Source organism: Eptesicus fuscus, chromosome 12 (genome assembly GCF_027574615.1).
Source record: "Eptesicus fuscus isolate TK198812 chromosome 12, DD_ASM_mEF_20220401, whole genome shotgun sequence".
In the NCBI taxonomy this organism is placed as follows: Eukaryota; Metazoa; Chordata; class Mammalia; order Chiroptera; family Vespertilionidae; genus Eptesicus; species Eptesicus fuscus.
Window position 1 is genome coordinate 20,706,287 of NC_072484.1, and position 16,682 is coordinate 20,722,968.

General features: G+C 36.6%; 1 protein-coding gene across 6 annotated transcripts in view; it reads left to right on the forward strand.

Moving 5' to 3' along the window:
• SEL1L2 (SEL1L2 adaptor subunit of ERAD E3 ubiquitin ligase) overlaps positions 1-16,682 on the forward strand; it is a 114,317-nt gene that overhangs the window by 60,381 nt on the left and 37,254 nt on the right. For 5 of the 6 annotated variants that reach the window (XM_054723928.1, XM_054723923.1, XM_054723924.1 and 2 more), the window contains exons 6-8: positions 13,608-13,661; positions 14,329-14,388; positions 14,477-14,558. In XM_054723928.1, the coding sequence (XP_054579903.1) occupies positions 13,608-13,661; positions 14,329-14,388; positions 14,477-14,558 (196 nt within the window). The remainder of the gene's footprint in view (positions 1-13,607; positions 13,662-14,328; positions 14,389-14,476; positions 14,559-16,682) is intronic. The other variant, XM_054723925.1, reaches the window with a different exon arrangement.

Genomic DNA, 16,682 nt, shown 5'->3' on the forward strand with positions numbered 1-16,682 from the left:
ACAGTGTGTGAATCCAGATTCTAGATCCTAATGATGTTCATTCTTTTGTTCATTATTTTAGTATTCCTGAAATAGTTACTTATCGAAACCTCAGGTTTCCCACACCTGAAAAGGTGATTGTTAATAAGGTTCACACTATGATATTTCACTAGGTTACTACAAGAGCTAAATAATATCCAAAAGATCTCTTAGCAAGAGATCCTGGACACCCTTATTCTTCACTTCAGATTCCCCCTCTTCCCATGAATTCCCTAGTGATCAAATCTTTAACATCTCAATGAGCATGGAGCCAATAGGACCCTGGTCTAGTGCTGCAGCCAGATTATATTCTGAAATTTTGACTATTGTCCCTGTCATCCCTATAGGAAAATCTGTTTCCAATATCCAGTCCTCTTGTAGTTGATTTATCTCCTGGTACAAAGCACAACTAGACAAAGAGATTCTGTGCTACCAACAATGCTTGGCTGCTGGGACCAGGATGGTCACATGCCATATATATACTTTTAATCCTCATCCGAGGATATGCTCTTATTGATCTTTAGAGAGAAAGAAAGGGAGAGTTATGGAAACATAGATGTAAGAGAGAAACATTGATCAGCTTTCTCGAATATGTGCCCTGACTGGTGGACTGAACCGCAACCTAGGTATGTGCCCTGATCAGGAATCAAACCCGAAACCTTTTGGTGTACAGGATGACACTCCAACCATCTGAACCACCCAGCCAGGATTGGTCACAAGGCATATAGATCACAGCTCTCTAGTAGGGCTGGCCAGATAACCATCTTTCTTCTCAAGCTGTTTGTGCCAGCCTGCACTTGTAAGTAATGTTTGCTGGAAACTGAGGACAACATAACAGAAATGTGGCTAAATAAGCTGAAAATGACAATAAAAGAATATGAGAGGAATAGAGACAGAGAGAAAGGGAATGAAAAGAATTAAAACACCTACCTCTGGGGAGAAAGGGGCAGAATAATCAGAAATACTGAAATGTAATACTAAATGGGAGAAACCTGGAGTGCCAGAGGTCTAGGAGAGACCAGAATTAACAAAGAAAAAAGAGGTATGAATTCATATTATAAAGTGGCACTGAGGGGGTGGAAGAAATGCAATTTCAAGCTATGTATAAAGGGCAGCTGATGGTAGAAAAGGCATAATTATTTATTTTCATGCACCTTGAAGGCTTCATCTCACAAAATTCAAAATCAACTAAAATAAATCCCAATAAAAGCATTTAAAGTTATGAACAGAGTTCATTTAATTGATTTTCAAAGAATCTATACCTTTGAAATAATGAGAACTATTAATTAATGGAGTAATCTTCATAATAATGGTGGAAATTGAGAAAATAGCAAACAAAAAACAGTCATATCCTGGAAGATGTCCTATAAGATGTTGTATTATACTAGCTGGAGGTAGATAAATTATTTACCTTTTATTTCTCTGATTCTCGCTCAGGAAGCAAAAATTCAGAATTAGAAAGATGAACTCTTTTCTTGATGAGCTGTTTCAATGGGATTTTGTCTGTTAATTTGCCAAATAAGAACGTAGGGTTAAATCTCATGTGCTTTAAGAACCAAATTGCCTGGCCACTGTAGCTCAATGGTTGAGCGTCGACCTATGATCGATTCCCGGTCAGGGCATATGCCCAGGTTGCAGGCTCCATCCCCATGTGGGGTGCGCAAGAGGTAGCCAATCAGTGATTCTCTCTCATGATTGATGTTTCTATCTCTTTCTCCCTCTCCCTTCCTCTCTGAAATCAATAAAAATATATTTTTAAAAAAGAACCAATAAATGAATCATCCACATCGTACCACCTAAAACTTAATCACTGTAATCTCTAAGTGGTGGTATTATTTGTAGCTATTTTCTTTTTAAAAATATTTCTATGGTGTTTTTTTTCTAAATTTTCTATTCATGGATATGTACTACTTTGATACCAGAAAAAGTTACTTAACTTAGATGCATCTACTCTCTTGGTTACACAGTTCAAAATAGTTTTAATATGAATTATAAGGAAATCCATTTTACAATGTAAAAATAACTATTAGTATATAAGTGAGAACTATTTTACCATGGTTTTTGATTCTAGAATAATTCTATCACAATGGTGGATTATACATATTCTTCATTTATTTCAGATTTGAATTACAGATGTGTTTTATAGAGGGACTATAATTATTAGCACCGTGCTACTACTGAAAAAATATTTTAGTATCAATCGAATAATCACTTTGATAATTCTAGGATTGCTTTGTAAAGCATTTCATCTTGATGTGACTGCTCTTTTTGTAGTAAGACTATAGACCAGATCTAAGTTGCTCATTAAGGTTGATTCACACTTTTGTTTGGTAGCAATTTGAGCTAAAAGTAATGATTTCAGCCTTGTACAACAATTAATGGAAACTTGTTTAATATTTTTTCTTTTTTAACAATAATGTCTTATGTAACAAATAAAAGGAGGAATATTTAATTTTTAAATTCTTATTATAGAACCTGTGTAATTTGTTTTGAAATATAATAAAATATTCCCTATGCTTAACTCCTTCCATTCAAATTCCAGATGCTTTAACAGATCCTTAAAAAGCACAGTACAACGGTTGAATTCAGAATCCAGTATTATAAACAAATCTAATTTGCAGAGTTCGACCTTTAAAAGCCACTGAAAGTGTCATTGATGTCATCACTATTATGTAGCTTCTCTTTCAACTCAAAGCATTTTTATCTGGATTAAGATTTTATCATTCTATAATCCATCTCATTTCATCTCAGTCCTTATCTCAGAAAAAGATCAAATACCAAAACTTGATTATTGTAAATTGTTAGGAGACAATGCCCAGGTGTAAAGGAATAGGGCAAAACTGACTATAATCAGCATATCTACTACAAAAGAGCCCATAACATCTTTTGTCTTCCTCTAGTGCCTGCCATGCTTTAAGGAATGTAAAAAAGAAAGAAAGTTGAACCCTCAAAAATTAATTCAAAATCACCCATGGTTACTTTTCTGCTGAAGAGAGAGGAAGTGTGTCTCTGGGATGGTTCTTTGCAGCTGGTAAAATGATGGTTTTAGTTCTTTCTTTCAAGAGTGAGCTTTATACAGAGGTGAGCTCTTCTCCACAGTCACAGGATGGAAATTTAACTTCTACACAACTCACTTCACAATTTCAGGACCTCACAAATTTCTCAGAGGGATCAAGCCAAAAAGTATAGTAGGCTTTGCACAAAATAAAACACTGTTGGTGAAGCATATTTAAAAATGCAAGCTCAACTGAATAGCACAGTATCTTAATTTTCTTATAGAAAACAATCTGACATTAGCCATTCAACTTAATAGTTGATGAAATATTTCTTTACTATCAAAATTTCTACATAAGTAAACCAGATTCTAAATTAAGCTGAGTCAAAAATTTCAAGTATTTCAAGAAAAATAAGAATCTAATATTGACTCCTTAAAAGGAGCCAATTAAATCATCCTATATAATAAAAGGCTAATATGCAAATTGTCCCCTCAACAAGGAGTTCAACAGGGAGTTCGACCAGGGTGTGGGGCCAGCCAGCCAACCACCAATGGCCCCTCCCCCCAGCTGGCCTGATCAGGGCGGGCCGGCTGCACCCCACCCATGCACGAATTCGTGCACCAGGCCTCTAGCTTTAAATATAAACTTTAAAGGGTTACAGGAGTGCCAGGATTCCAGATGCCTTCCATTACTAATAACAGCCTTTGTGCTCAACTATTCTAAAAAAGGGAGCCTTGGAGACGAAAAAAGAATTGGCTGAATCATAGAATATTTTTTTCAGTTTATAGATTAACTAGATTATACAAATTATACTTATAAACCACATGTTAGAGCTATAAGCTTTGGGGGAACTGAACTCTGTAGTCAATTCCCTACTTTAAAAAGTAGCATAGTTCTTTGTTCTTGCATGATGTTCTCGTGAACTAGATGAAAAAATAAAAATGTGGGCTTTGATGAAGGTAGATAAAGCGTGTAGACTAATGGATCAATGCCAATGTAAAATCAAGTCTCTGGCAGTCCGCCAAAGAATTCTGCCTATGACCCTGTGCTCTTCAAATATTTCATCAACTATTGAGTTGAATGGCTAATATCAGATTGTTTTTAATATAAAGCATGGAAAGAAAGGCATATTACCAATGATATACATAAAAATGTGAGACAAGCTTGTAAAAATGCTGACAGGAATGATAAAGCTCCAAATGATAGAACCTTGAAAAGATTAGAAACACCAAAACAAATTTTATAATTATATTCTGACAAAATACAGTGTTGTGACCCTATTAAGAAGAGGAGGGAGGAGAAAAAAATGAGAAAGTGATATAGATGACCAAAATAAATATCTATCAGATAGATAATGTGCGAAATATATAAATTAACAGCAAGTAGTAGCAGCTTATCAGGTGTTACAACAGTGGTAATTATCAGAAGAAAAATGCTAAAATAATCAAAAATTGTTGTTTATGAAGAGAATAAGGAGTGACTTATAAAGGAGCATGGTATTGATGTTTATATTATAAGCCCTCAGAAGTATTAGAATTTTAATTTTTTATATACATATGCATCCATTAGTTTGATGAAGTTATATAAAATATTAAATTTATATATTAACTTTACCCTCAATATAAATTGTGTTTAAAATAAAACAAGGGTACTTATATTAAGTAATAAAAGCTTAGAATGTACTTTTCTCGCAAGCACCTAAAGCAGAGTGCAGCGAACATCTGTTTGCAGTGAGTTCAAGTCTCTTGACCCAATTCAGTTTCATCCTTGGATACTGAGAGAATTTGTAAATGTCACTGCCAACTTGTCAAAGACTAACAAGGGCAGGAAAGAAGCCACAAACCCTGGAGGCTGGTTGCCAAATTCGTCCAAATCACACAGTGTTGGTGAGTTTAATGGAAGACTCCCCATCATATTTTCATGATGTTTGTTTATGAAAATCCCATAAAATGAAGCTGTACTATTTGTCAAGCAGCATGGATTCATTAAGAACAATTTGTATTAAGCAATTGCTAAATTGAGAAATGGGAAACTTGCAGTAGAGATGATAATTCCATATTTTATCTATTATAAGACACCATTGACTATAAATTATATACTTTTTAAATGTCAGTTATATACTTGTATCATATAAAAGTTGTCAATTAAAGCATAAATCAGTGTTTTCTTATTAGAATTTATGTTTTATTTCTATTAAAAGTTTTGTTTTAGACATTTTAGACACAGATTTTTATCATAGGCCAGTATTTGGTTATATAAAAAAGGTAAATACTCTAAGTTAAATAAATTAAGGTGTTCCAAAATTCTTCTCATTCAGAGTCCAATTGAATCAGTTTAAACTTAGAAAACTTAGTTGGTAACTATCTTTGTCCAACATGATATCATTCTCTGTACATTAAGAATATCATTAGAGCCCACCCAGCATAGCTTAGTGGTTGAGCATTGACCTATGAACCAGGCACATGTCTGGGTTGTGGTCTCAATCCCCAGCAGAGGGCATGCAGGAAGGAGCCAATCAGTGATTCTCTCTCATCATTGATGTTTCTATCTCTCTCTCCCTTCATCTCTGAAATAAATAAAATACATATATTTTAAAAGTTTTTAAGAAAAGAATATCTTTAGGGAGTGTTCCTCGATTACCTCCAGAATTTCTTCCAAACTACTGACTCATTCTGCACCTGTTAGTGCTGACTCTTTCCAATTTGACTAAACATACAGTACTTATTTTTTTTCTTCAGTTGAATCACATGTTTCTGGAAGTTCAGTTCAAAGTCAGCAAGAAGTATCTGACAATGTTCAATATTGAACACCCTAATCCTTATATATCATGTTAAATAAATTGGTCACCACAGCTTCTCATTGTTTAACAGTTTTCATCTATTCCTTGGGATTTGGCAATTTCTCCTGCCTTGAGTTTCAAGGCTTGGCTTGCAGCCATACATTTTGCACATAAATTAGTAATAGAAAGTAACACAGTTTCATCCACTTTGGGATATCTTCCCTTTTTTAGGAACTTGTAACTACTCTGTTTGGACAAGGTCATGATAGAAATATGGCATCCACAATGTAGTCCAGATTCAGAGAACACAGAGGATGGTGATTATAACCCAAAATATATTATGTGAGGAAGGCAGAATGGGGAATCTTTGTAGAAGAGAACAATTGAGGTACCAGACAGCTGACCTCAAGTGTCTAAAAGGCAGAGAGTGTTGCAAAAAAGGAAGTGATTTGTAGAGCACCAAATTATTATACAGTTTAAGGCAACTAAGTACTAAGGCAACAACTACTATATAGAGATTAATTTTGCTTAAGTATCTATTAACTTAATAAACTTCCCACCAACAGAGATGTCCAATTGTATCAGTTGGGATTCTCTGAGTTTCAAGTACAGAGAATACAACCTAACTGGCTTAAGCAAAAGTGGGATTTATTGGCTCATGTAATGGTGAAGTCCAAGTTGTAGCTGCCTTAATAACCTGGTTAAAGAGGAAAGAATGAAGATATCAAGACATACTTTTTTGAGCTCTTTGCTTTCTTTTTTTCTATTATGGCTTTATTTTGAGCCAGCTGACCCCATATGGAAGCAAAGATGGCCAACAACAGCTGTAGATATCCTTCTCCCTTATATCTGAAAGTCTCTGTGAGAGAAGCCAGCTTCTTTCCCAATGGTTTCATCAAAAGCACTGGGTTAGATCACAAGCCAACCCTGAGTCAATCATTGCATCCAGGGACCTAGAGGGTAGTATGCTGAAATGGGTCAGTCAGAGAAAGATTAATACCATATAATTTCACTTATATGTGGAATCTAAAGAACAAACAAAATAGAAACAGACTCATAGATAGAGAACAGAGTGATGATTGCCAGAAGGGGGGTAGAGGGGATTGGGAGACTGGGTGAAAAGTTGAAGGGGTTGATAAGTACAGATTGGTAGTTACAAAGTAGTCCTGAGGATGTAAAGTACAGCATAGGAAATATAGTCAATAATTTTGAAACAACTATGTATAGTATCATGTCTAATCACTATGCTGTATACTGAAACTAAAGCAAAACTGTAATTGAAAAAATATATATTGAAAAAAGTGCAAAAAAATTTCACTACATCCAAGATTGGTTGAGCCAATGTCAGATGACCTCCTCTGGATTCAGAAAAGAGTGAGAAGCCCATTAGTTCATTGAACAAATGAACAGAGAATTGAAGGTGGTTTCACAAAGAGAATCCAGAAAGACAAAAAAGTATACACTGACGACATCTACATGCAAAATACAAACAAAATTAAAAAGTTAAAATTGAAAAAGTATTTTCAAAATATAATCACACAAGGAAAAATGTTAATTATATATATATATATATATATATATATATATATATATATATATATATATATATATGTGCTAGAGGCCCAGTGCACGAAATTTGTGCACGGGTAGGGTCCCTAGGCCTGGCCAGCAATCAGGGCCGATCTGTGGGATGACCGGTGGGGTGATAAGGGCCCCTGCTCACACCCGCCTTGGCCTGACACTGCCCACTAGCCAGCCCAGCCCCACACTGTCGCTGGCCGCCATCTGTGGGGCAACCAGCAGGGCAATTGGGGCCCCCACTTGCACCCATCTTGGCCTGGTGCCACCCACTCACCTGCTCCACCATCCCATCGCGGTCCTGCACTTATCAAGGCCCATCAGTCCCACCATGTTCCACACCACCATCTTCTGCGCCGTCCTCTAGTGGTCAACACACATCTAACTCCCGGTCAGTCCAACTCCTGCCCATGGGGGCAATTTTCATAGTAGCCTTTTATTATATAGGATTTTTATTGATTTCAGAGAGTAAGGGAGAGGAAGAGAGAGAGATAAACATCAGTGATGAGAGAGAGAATCATTGATTGGCTGCCTCCTGCATGCCCCACACTGGGGATCAAGCCTGCAACCCAGGCATGTGCCGTGACTGGGCATCAAACCGTGACCTTCTGGTTCATAGGTCAAAGCTCAACCACTGAGCCATACCAGCCAGATGTGAATTTATTTTTTAAAGTATAAATGATACTACATTCTTTGACTAGAAGCAATAGAACTAAAACTTAATGACAAAAATATAGCTTAAAATTTAGCCTCTTATAAATTCTAAGTCTCCTAGTTTTTAGCAAATAGAGATAAAATAGAAACTGAAATGACATATTAAAACTCAACAATGATAATAACACTACATATAAAAGTTATGGAATATAGCTAAAGCCATATGCAGAGGAAAATACACAGCTTTAAATGTTTTAATAAACAAGAAACACAAATTTATATCTCAAAAAGCTAAAAGAAAAAAACAGTAAAATAACAGTACAAAAGAAAACAGTATTTTAGTAACTTTTTCAGATAATTGTATATATTCTTCTTTAGTTCCTCACCAAACTTCAACAGTGATTGATAACTTTTTAAAGGTCAGCTGCAATGTGGAATCTGAAATCCTATCAATGATCTTTTCCTACTCCTTACATTTAAATTGACTGGTCTGTCTTGCATTTTGAATGGAAATTTTTTACTCATATATGATTTTATATCATCATACAGTGGTCATTTAGAAAATATTGGTTCTCCAAGTTATGCAAATCTTCCAAATTTGACAAATTTCATTATATGGTATCAAAAAATCATGTATGCTAATATTGCCATTGAGCTCATCAAAAGTCTTTAATGGGGTATCAAGCTCATAGTATCAGATACAAGTTTTCCAAATTTCAGGGTTTTTTTTCTTAAAAGCTTAAATTTATTATTGGCAAGTACATTTAATTGTTTTGTTGACGTGACCAGCTTGCTTTATTCATTTCCAGGAAAATGTCTGCCAATCTAAATGAACATAATCAGTTCATTGTTCTTTTAAGGAAAGATGGTGTTCCATGAAAAAAGTGGCTAGTTCAGCTTGCAACTCAAACAAGCACTTCAAGAATTTATTTGAAATACTCAGCATATTTTACTATCAGAAGTGCTTTATGCCTACTTCATACCTGCTCATGCAGAATATTAAAGAAACATGTATTTAAAAGTTGAGACAATAAAAATAATGCTCTTACTGCCTCATCACAAACATTCTAAAATGAAACTAGCATATTTTCCTGTGAGTGTCATGTATGAAGAATAATAATATAAATGGAGGCTTGGGGCACTTCCTTGATTCATGCTAACATGCTACCAGTTTTACTTACCATTGCTCTTCAACATTAATGTTAATGTCACCATGAAGAGAAACACAAATACTATCTTTGAAGTATAAAAATTGTTTTGACCTTGAAGACCTGCTGAAAGGACTTGATGTTCCAAGTCATTACAAACTATACTTTGATAACTACAGAGTTAGGATATAGGTTTAGTTGAGCATGACTGAGACCCAAAATAAAATGACTTACACAAAACAGTATAGTATTTTCCCTACAGTTCAATTTGAGTAGAGAAGGTGGCTCTGCTCAGTAGTAAAGTCATCAGGAACTCAGACTCCTAATTTGTAACTTTGCCATCTTTAGGATATGCTCTCCTTTGCACTGTCCAAGTTGGCTTACCATCATGTCAGCATTCTAGCTAATAGGAAGAGGACGAGGGGAAAGGGAAGGCACACCTTTACAAACATGACGTGGAAGTTGTTTACGTCAGTGTCACTTGGTATCTATTGGTAATAACCACATGGGCACATCTGACTGCTAACTAAGGAGGCTAAGGAAAATATTAAGTTAAATCATGACATTGCTATTTATTTGACCTACAACACCATCAAATTCTTATGGTTCAACCTTAGTGTTTTGGTTGCCACATCCTCAGCTGTAAATCAAGAGTTCTTTTACTCTTGAAGGAGGGGGAATCCTAAGGTACAACCAGCAACCCCTGCCACAGGTTTTTGTTTTTTTCAGTAAGAGGAATTTATTTAATTTCATTTTTAAGAGTTTACTCTTGGTGTTGTGCATTTTATGGGTTTGGACAAATATATAATTTTTTTTGCCCACGTTTATGGTATAGTGTACTCACTGCTCTTCAAAATCCTCTGTACTTCACCTATTCATTCCTCCCTCCCCACCCCTGCAAACCACTGGTCTTTCTACTGTCTGCAGTTTGCCTTTTCCAGAATGTCATATAGTTGGAATCATGGAGAATGTAGCCTTTTCAGATTGTCTTCTTTCACTTTGTAATATTCATTTATGTTTCCTCCATGTCTTTTCATGGCTCAATAGCTCATTTCTTGTTAATACTGAATAATATTCCATTGTCGAGATATATCAGTTTGCTTACTTATTCAGCTACTGGAGGATATCTTGATAGATTCCAAGTTTTGACAATTGTGAATAAAGCTGCCATGAACATCTGTGTGCAAATTATTTTTGTGTGAACATGTTTTTATTTCATTTGGGTAAATTCCAAGGAGTGTGATTAATGGATCATATGGTAAGAGTATAGTTTTATTTTTGTTTATGTTTAGGTTTGTAAGAAACCTCCAAACTGTCTTCCAAAGTGACTATATCATTTTACATTCTTACCAATAATGAATGAGAGTTCCTGTTGCTCCACATCCTCACTAACATTTAATGTTATCACTGCTTTGGATTTGGGTCCTTAATTTCATTTTTTTAAAAAGCATTTTTGTCCACTTCTCACTCCATTGTCTCCCTCCAATGACTAATCAAGCTGAAATGCTGATCTTAGCACCTAATGTGCAAGTAAGCACTATTTTCATCCCAATACACAACAGTGGGTTAGTAATACATAATCTGAGAAGGTAACATGAAGACATGTTATATTCAATTTCACTGATGTAAAATACAGAACAAATGGCATGTGTAGATTCCAGAAAAGTCACTCTGAGGATTTATTATTAATACTAGAGGCCCAGTGCATGAAATTCGTGCACGGAGGGGGGTTGTCCCTCAGCCCAGCCTGTACCCTCTCCAATATGGGATCCCTCTCACAATCCAGGACTGCTGGCTCCCAACTGCTTGCCTGCCTGCCTTCCTGATTGCCCCTAACCGCTTCTGACTGCCAGCCTGATCACCCCCTAACCACTCTGCTGCCAGCCTGTTTGCCCCCAACTTCCCTCCTCTGCTGGCCTGGTCACCCCTAACTGCCCTCTCCTGCAGGGTTGATCACCTCCAACTGCCCTCCCTTGCAGGCCTGGTCCTTCTCAACTGCCCTCCCTTGCAGGCCGAGTGCCTCCCAACTGCCCTCTCCTGCTGGCCATCTTGTGGTGGCCATCTTGTGTCCACATGGGGGCAGGATCTTTGACCACATGGGGGCAGCTATATTGTGTGTTGCAGTGATGATCAATCTGCATAGTACTCTTTTATTAGATAGGATAGAGGCCTGGTACAGGGGTGGGGGCCAGCTGGTTTGCCCTTGAAGGGCGTCCTGGATCAGGTGGGGGTTCCCTTGGGGTGTGGGCGGCCTGAGCGAGGGGTCTGTGGTGGTTTGCAGGCCAGCCACGCCCCCTGGCAACCCAAGCAGAGGCCCTGGTATCTGGAATTTATTTTCCTTCTACAATTGAAACTTTGTAGCCTGGAGCGGAGCCAAGCCTGGGGCTCCCTCCGAGGCCCGCAGCCATTTCTGTTGGGGTTATAATTGAAACTTTGTAGCCTTAAGAGGGTGAGCCTGGCCAGGGTTGCGAAAAGCTTTGCTTCCCCTGTTGCCGCCGGCAACCCTGGCCTGCTCTCTCAAGCTCCAATCTGGCGCCATTTGTTTGAACTTGTTTACCTTCTATAATTGAAACTTTGTAGCTTGAGTGGAGGCTTAGGCCTGGCAATGGCAGGCGGAAAGCTTGGCTTCCTCTGTTACCTAGGAAACCTTGCTCTCTGTGGCTGTAGCCATCTTGGTTTGGGTTAATTTGCATGCTCGCTCTGATTGGATGGTGGGCGTGGCTTGTGGGTGTGTCAGAGGTATGGTCAATTTGCATATTTGTCTATTATTAGGTAGGATTTGTTTAGTTCTGTAAGGAAAACTTGAGAAATCTTATTTTTAAAACTTCTGTATAATTAGTATTGTTAACTTATTTCTTATACCATAACAAAGTGCACATATATATATATATATATATATATATATATATATATATCCAATAAGCACATAAAAAGATACTGAACATCACTAACCATTAGTGGTGTAATCATTATTGAAAGGCAAGCAGTAAACTAAGAGGTAATATTCACCAAAATATATAACAGACAAATGACTAATACATATAGTTTATATGAAGTTCCTACATAACAATAAGAAGAGATACATAAACCTAGTAATAATGGACAAATGATATAAACATGCAAATGACAAAAGAAATTAAATGGCTAGTAAATAAGAAAAGATAAACCCACCAGAAATTCAGAACACCCTAATTTAAATAAGATTTTTTTATACATTAGATTGGTAAAACTGAAAAATTGAAGATCAATGATATCCAGTGTTGGTGAGATTATGAGGGAATGGGTAATTCACATACTTTTGGTAAGAACGTAAATTTGTATAACACTTCGGTAGGCAATTTGGCAGTACGTATTAACATTTTCACTGCAGAAGCACTTTGACTCAGCAATTCCATTTCCAGTTATTTGTTCTAACAAATATATACCAGGCCCGGCCAGTATGGCTCAGTGGTTGAGTGTCAACCTATGAACCAACCAGGATGTCACGGTTCAATTCCCGGTCAAGGCACATGTCCAGGTTGTGGGCTCAATCCCCAGTGTGGGGTCTGCAGGAGGCAGCCAATCATTAATTCTCTCTCATCATTGATGTTTCTCTCTCTCTCTCTTTCTCTCTCTCTCTCTCTCTCTCTCTCTGAAATCAATAAAAAAAATATAATATATATAAAAATATGTATATTTTTTATATATATATACATGTACAAGAATTGCAGTGTTTTTAGTAAGAGCTGAAAATTTTAAATGCCCTAAATGGCTAACAGTAGAGAAATGGCTATGTTATGAAGTTATGGCATGTCTACCTGTAAGTATTGGCAGGAGGAAATCTCCAAAATGTATAAAAAAATTAAAAAGATATATTTATGTTATGAAAGTTTGGTGACACTTGGAATACATACACTAAAATGTATCCACAATGTTTAAGAATAGTAAACAAATTGGGAGTATAATAATGAGGGGAGACTTGCTCCATGAAGTATCAAGACATATTTTAAGCTGCAGTAATCAACATAATTGCAAACCACATTTTGTTTATCCATTCATCCTCTGATTATGGACATTTGGGTTGCTTACAACTTTAGCTATTGTAAATAATACTGCTATAAACATGGGTATACAAATATTTCTTTGAGATCCTGTTTTCAGTTCTTTTGGATATATACCCAAAAGTGGAATTACAGGATCATATTGTAATTCTGCTTAACTTTTTGAGGAATCATCATGTTGTTTTCCCCAGTAGCTGCACTTTTACATTCCCACCAATGGTGCACAAGCGTTCTTGTCTCTCCATATCCTTGTTAACACTTCCTATTTGTTATGGTATAAGAAATGTTAACAATACTAATTATTATGAAACAGATACTTAAAATATCCCTTACCAATATAGATAAGATAATTGTGAAATAAATGTATTTATTGACTTTTTCTTTTGAGCTTTAGGCATTGGGGTTTTTGTCTTCTTATGGAATAGGAATGGAATATAATCAAGCCAAGGTAAGATCATTCTATTTTTTTCTGAAACAAAACTGATTTCTTTTTAAAAGGGACATTAACATTGACTAGAGTCTATGCTTTAGTAAGGGGTGGGAACATCCTGCCCGCAGGCTGTATAAGGCTGGCAAAATCATTTGAGCTGGCCCTGCCAATGCATTAGGGGTGAGTTAACTAAGGTTTGACCAAATATAGCAGGCTAATTTTTAAGTTGATACTTTTGTATGGCATGGGAATGATGTTATAAACATCCCAATGGCCCTTGGCAGAAAAAGGTTCCCCACCCCTGCTTTAGATAAAGGGGCTCACTCTAGTACAGTGATTGAAAGCACCAGCTGAATAGTCAGAGAAGTTTAGGGTTAAAATACCATAACGTTTTTAATGTTCTGTATTTCAGTTTCTTCATTAAAGATAGATAATATCTATTTCATAGGGATTTGTGATGAGTAAATACAATCTCATGGACAATGCCCTTTTCACAGACTGCAGAGATCACTAAGACTCCCTCCATCCCTCAAAAAAAAAAAAAAAAAATGCCAACTGTCTTTACAGAGGAAGAGAATGAAATTTGGAATTTATTTCGGGTTCATTTCTGTGCTAAGAATAAGAAAAGCAATGATTAGTTTGAGTTTCAAATTTAGATTATATATATTCATTTATTTTTAACTAGGCACTGATATATTACACCTTTGGAAGTGCTGGAGGAAGCATGATGTCCCAGATGATATTGGTTTGTAAATTAAATATTCTTGGACCCAGATAGTTATGTTGTAAATACAGCATTGTCAGAATACTAAGGATATATGCCTGTGTTTTAGGGATACAGATATTTGTCAGGAATCAATGTTCTACAGAATTGTGAAGTTGCCCTATATCATTACAAGAAAGTGGCAGATTATAGTGAGTAATCCACACAGTTTATTTTAAGATAAACAGACTTGCTAAGCATTAAAAATAAATAAATCAATGCCAATTGACATATTTATGAAAGTATTAAAATACTATTCTTTTAACATCTGTTATAATACAATTATTTCAATGCAATGTAGTTTTCTGATTTCTTAACAGTTACTTTTCAAGTTTTAAATTATTGTGCTCATCTTTTATTTTTGTTAGTACATGACCCCAAACAATTCTGTTTTACTTGTTCTTGTGATGTTCTTTCCTTCTATTGAGAATTTGAATGTAGCATCAATGAATATTAACATTTATAATATGGCATGACTTGTTTAAAATTCCAGGATAAATGGATGTAAGGTACACACATTGGCGATCTCTATTACTGCACTTGAGAACAATTCAAGTAATCATTATTCTATCACCCTACCTTTATCTACAAAAAAAAAAAAGCATGAGATTAATATATGTTCCTAGAATCATTTTCTTTTTTTAAGATTTTTTTAAAATAAATCTTTATTGTTCAGATTATTACAGTTGTTCCTTTTTTTTCCACCGTAGTTCCCCTCCACCAGGTTCCCACCCAACCCTCTACCCTTACCCCCCCCCCACCGCACTGTCCTCATCCATAGGTGTATGATTTTTGTCCAGTCTCTTCCCACACCCCCACACCTCTTTCCCACCGAGAATTGTCAGTCCACTCCCTTTCTATGCCCCTGATTCTATTATATTCACCAGTTTATTCTGTTCCTAAGATTTTTAATTCACTTGATTTTTAGATTCACTTGTTGATAGATATATATTTGTTATCACTTTGTTGTTCATAATTTTTATCTTTACCTTTTTCTTCTTCTTCCTCTTCTTAAAGAATACCTTTCAGCATTTCTTATAATACTGGTTTGGCAGTGATGAACTCCTTTAGCTTTTTCTTATCTGTGAAACTCTTTAGCTGACCTTCAATTCTGAATGATAGCTTTGCTGGGTAGAGTAATCTTGCTTGTAGGTTCTTGCTATTCATCACTTTGACTATTTCTTGCCACTCCCGTCTGGCCTGCATAGTTTCTGTTGAGAAATCAGCTGACAGTCATATGGGTGCTCCCTTGTAGGTTATTAACTGTTTTTCTCTTGCTGCTTTTAATATTCTCTCTTTGTCTTTTGCTCTTGGCATTTTAATTATGATGTGTCTTGGTGTGGTCCTCTTTGAATTCCTTTTGTTTGGGGTTCTGTGCGCTTCCTGGACTTGTAAGTCTGTTTCTTTCACCAGGTGGGGGAAGTTTTCAGTCATTATTTCTTCAAATAGGTTTTCAGTATCTGCTTTCTTTCTTCTTCTGGCACCCCCATAATTCGGATGTTGGTACGCTTGAAGTTGTCCCAGAGGCTCCTTACACTATCTTCATATTTTTGGATTCTTTTTTCTTTTCTGGTTGAGTGTTTTTTGCTTCTTCGTATTTCAAATCTTTGACTTGATTCTTGCGATCCTCTAGTCTGCTGTTGGATCTCTGTATATTATTTTTTATTTCAGTCAGTGTATGCTTAATTTCTAGTTGGTCCTTTTTCATATCCTCAAGGGTCTCACTAAATTTATCGGTCTTTCTAGAAAATTCTGGAAAAACCTTATAACTGTGGTTTTGAACTCTATATCCAGTAGTTTGCTTTCCTCCATTTCTTTCATTTGTGACCTCTTTCTTTGTCTCCGCATTTTGGCTGCTTCCCTGAGTTGATAGAGTGGCTTTGTGTGCTAGGTGTCCTATAGGGCCCAGTGGCTCAGCCTCCCCAATTACCTGAGTGGACACTCTTGGTACACCCCTTTGTGGGCACAGTCTTGTTGTAGTTAAGCCTTGATTGTTGTTGGTATCGCTGGGAGGAATTGACCTCCAGGCCAATTGGCTGTGAGGATCAGCTGTGTCTATGATGGGAGAACTTCTGTGCTGGAGACACCCTTATGGGGCAAGACTTGCTTCAGTGGGGCTTTGGTGCTCACTGAGTGTGCCACCTGAGTGTGTCCCTATGGATCTGAGGAGTTGTAATCTGGATGGTCCCACTCTGATCCCTGGGTACACTGGCTCTTGGATCTCCAAGGAGGTGCTAATTTAGCCTCTGCCTGAGGCCACCCAGTAGGAGCTATGG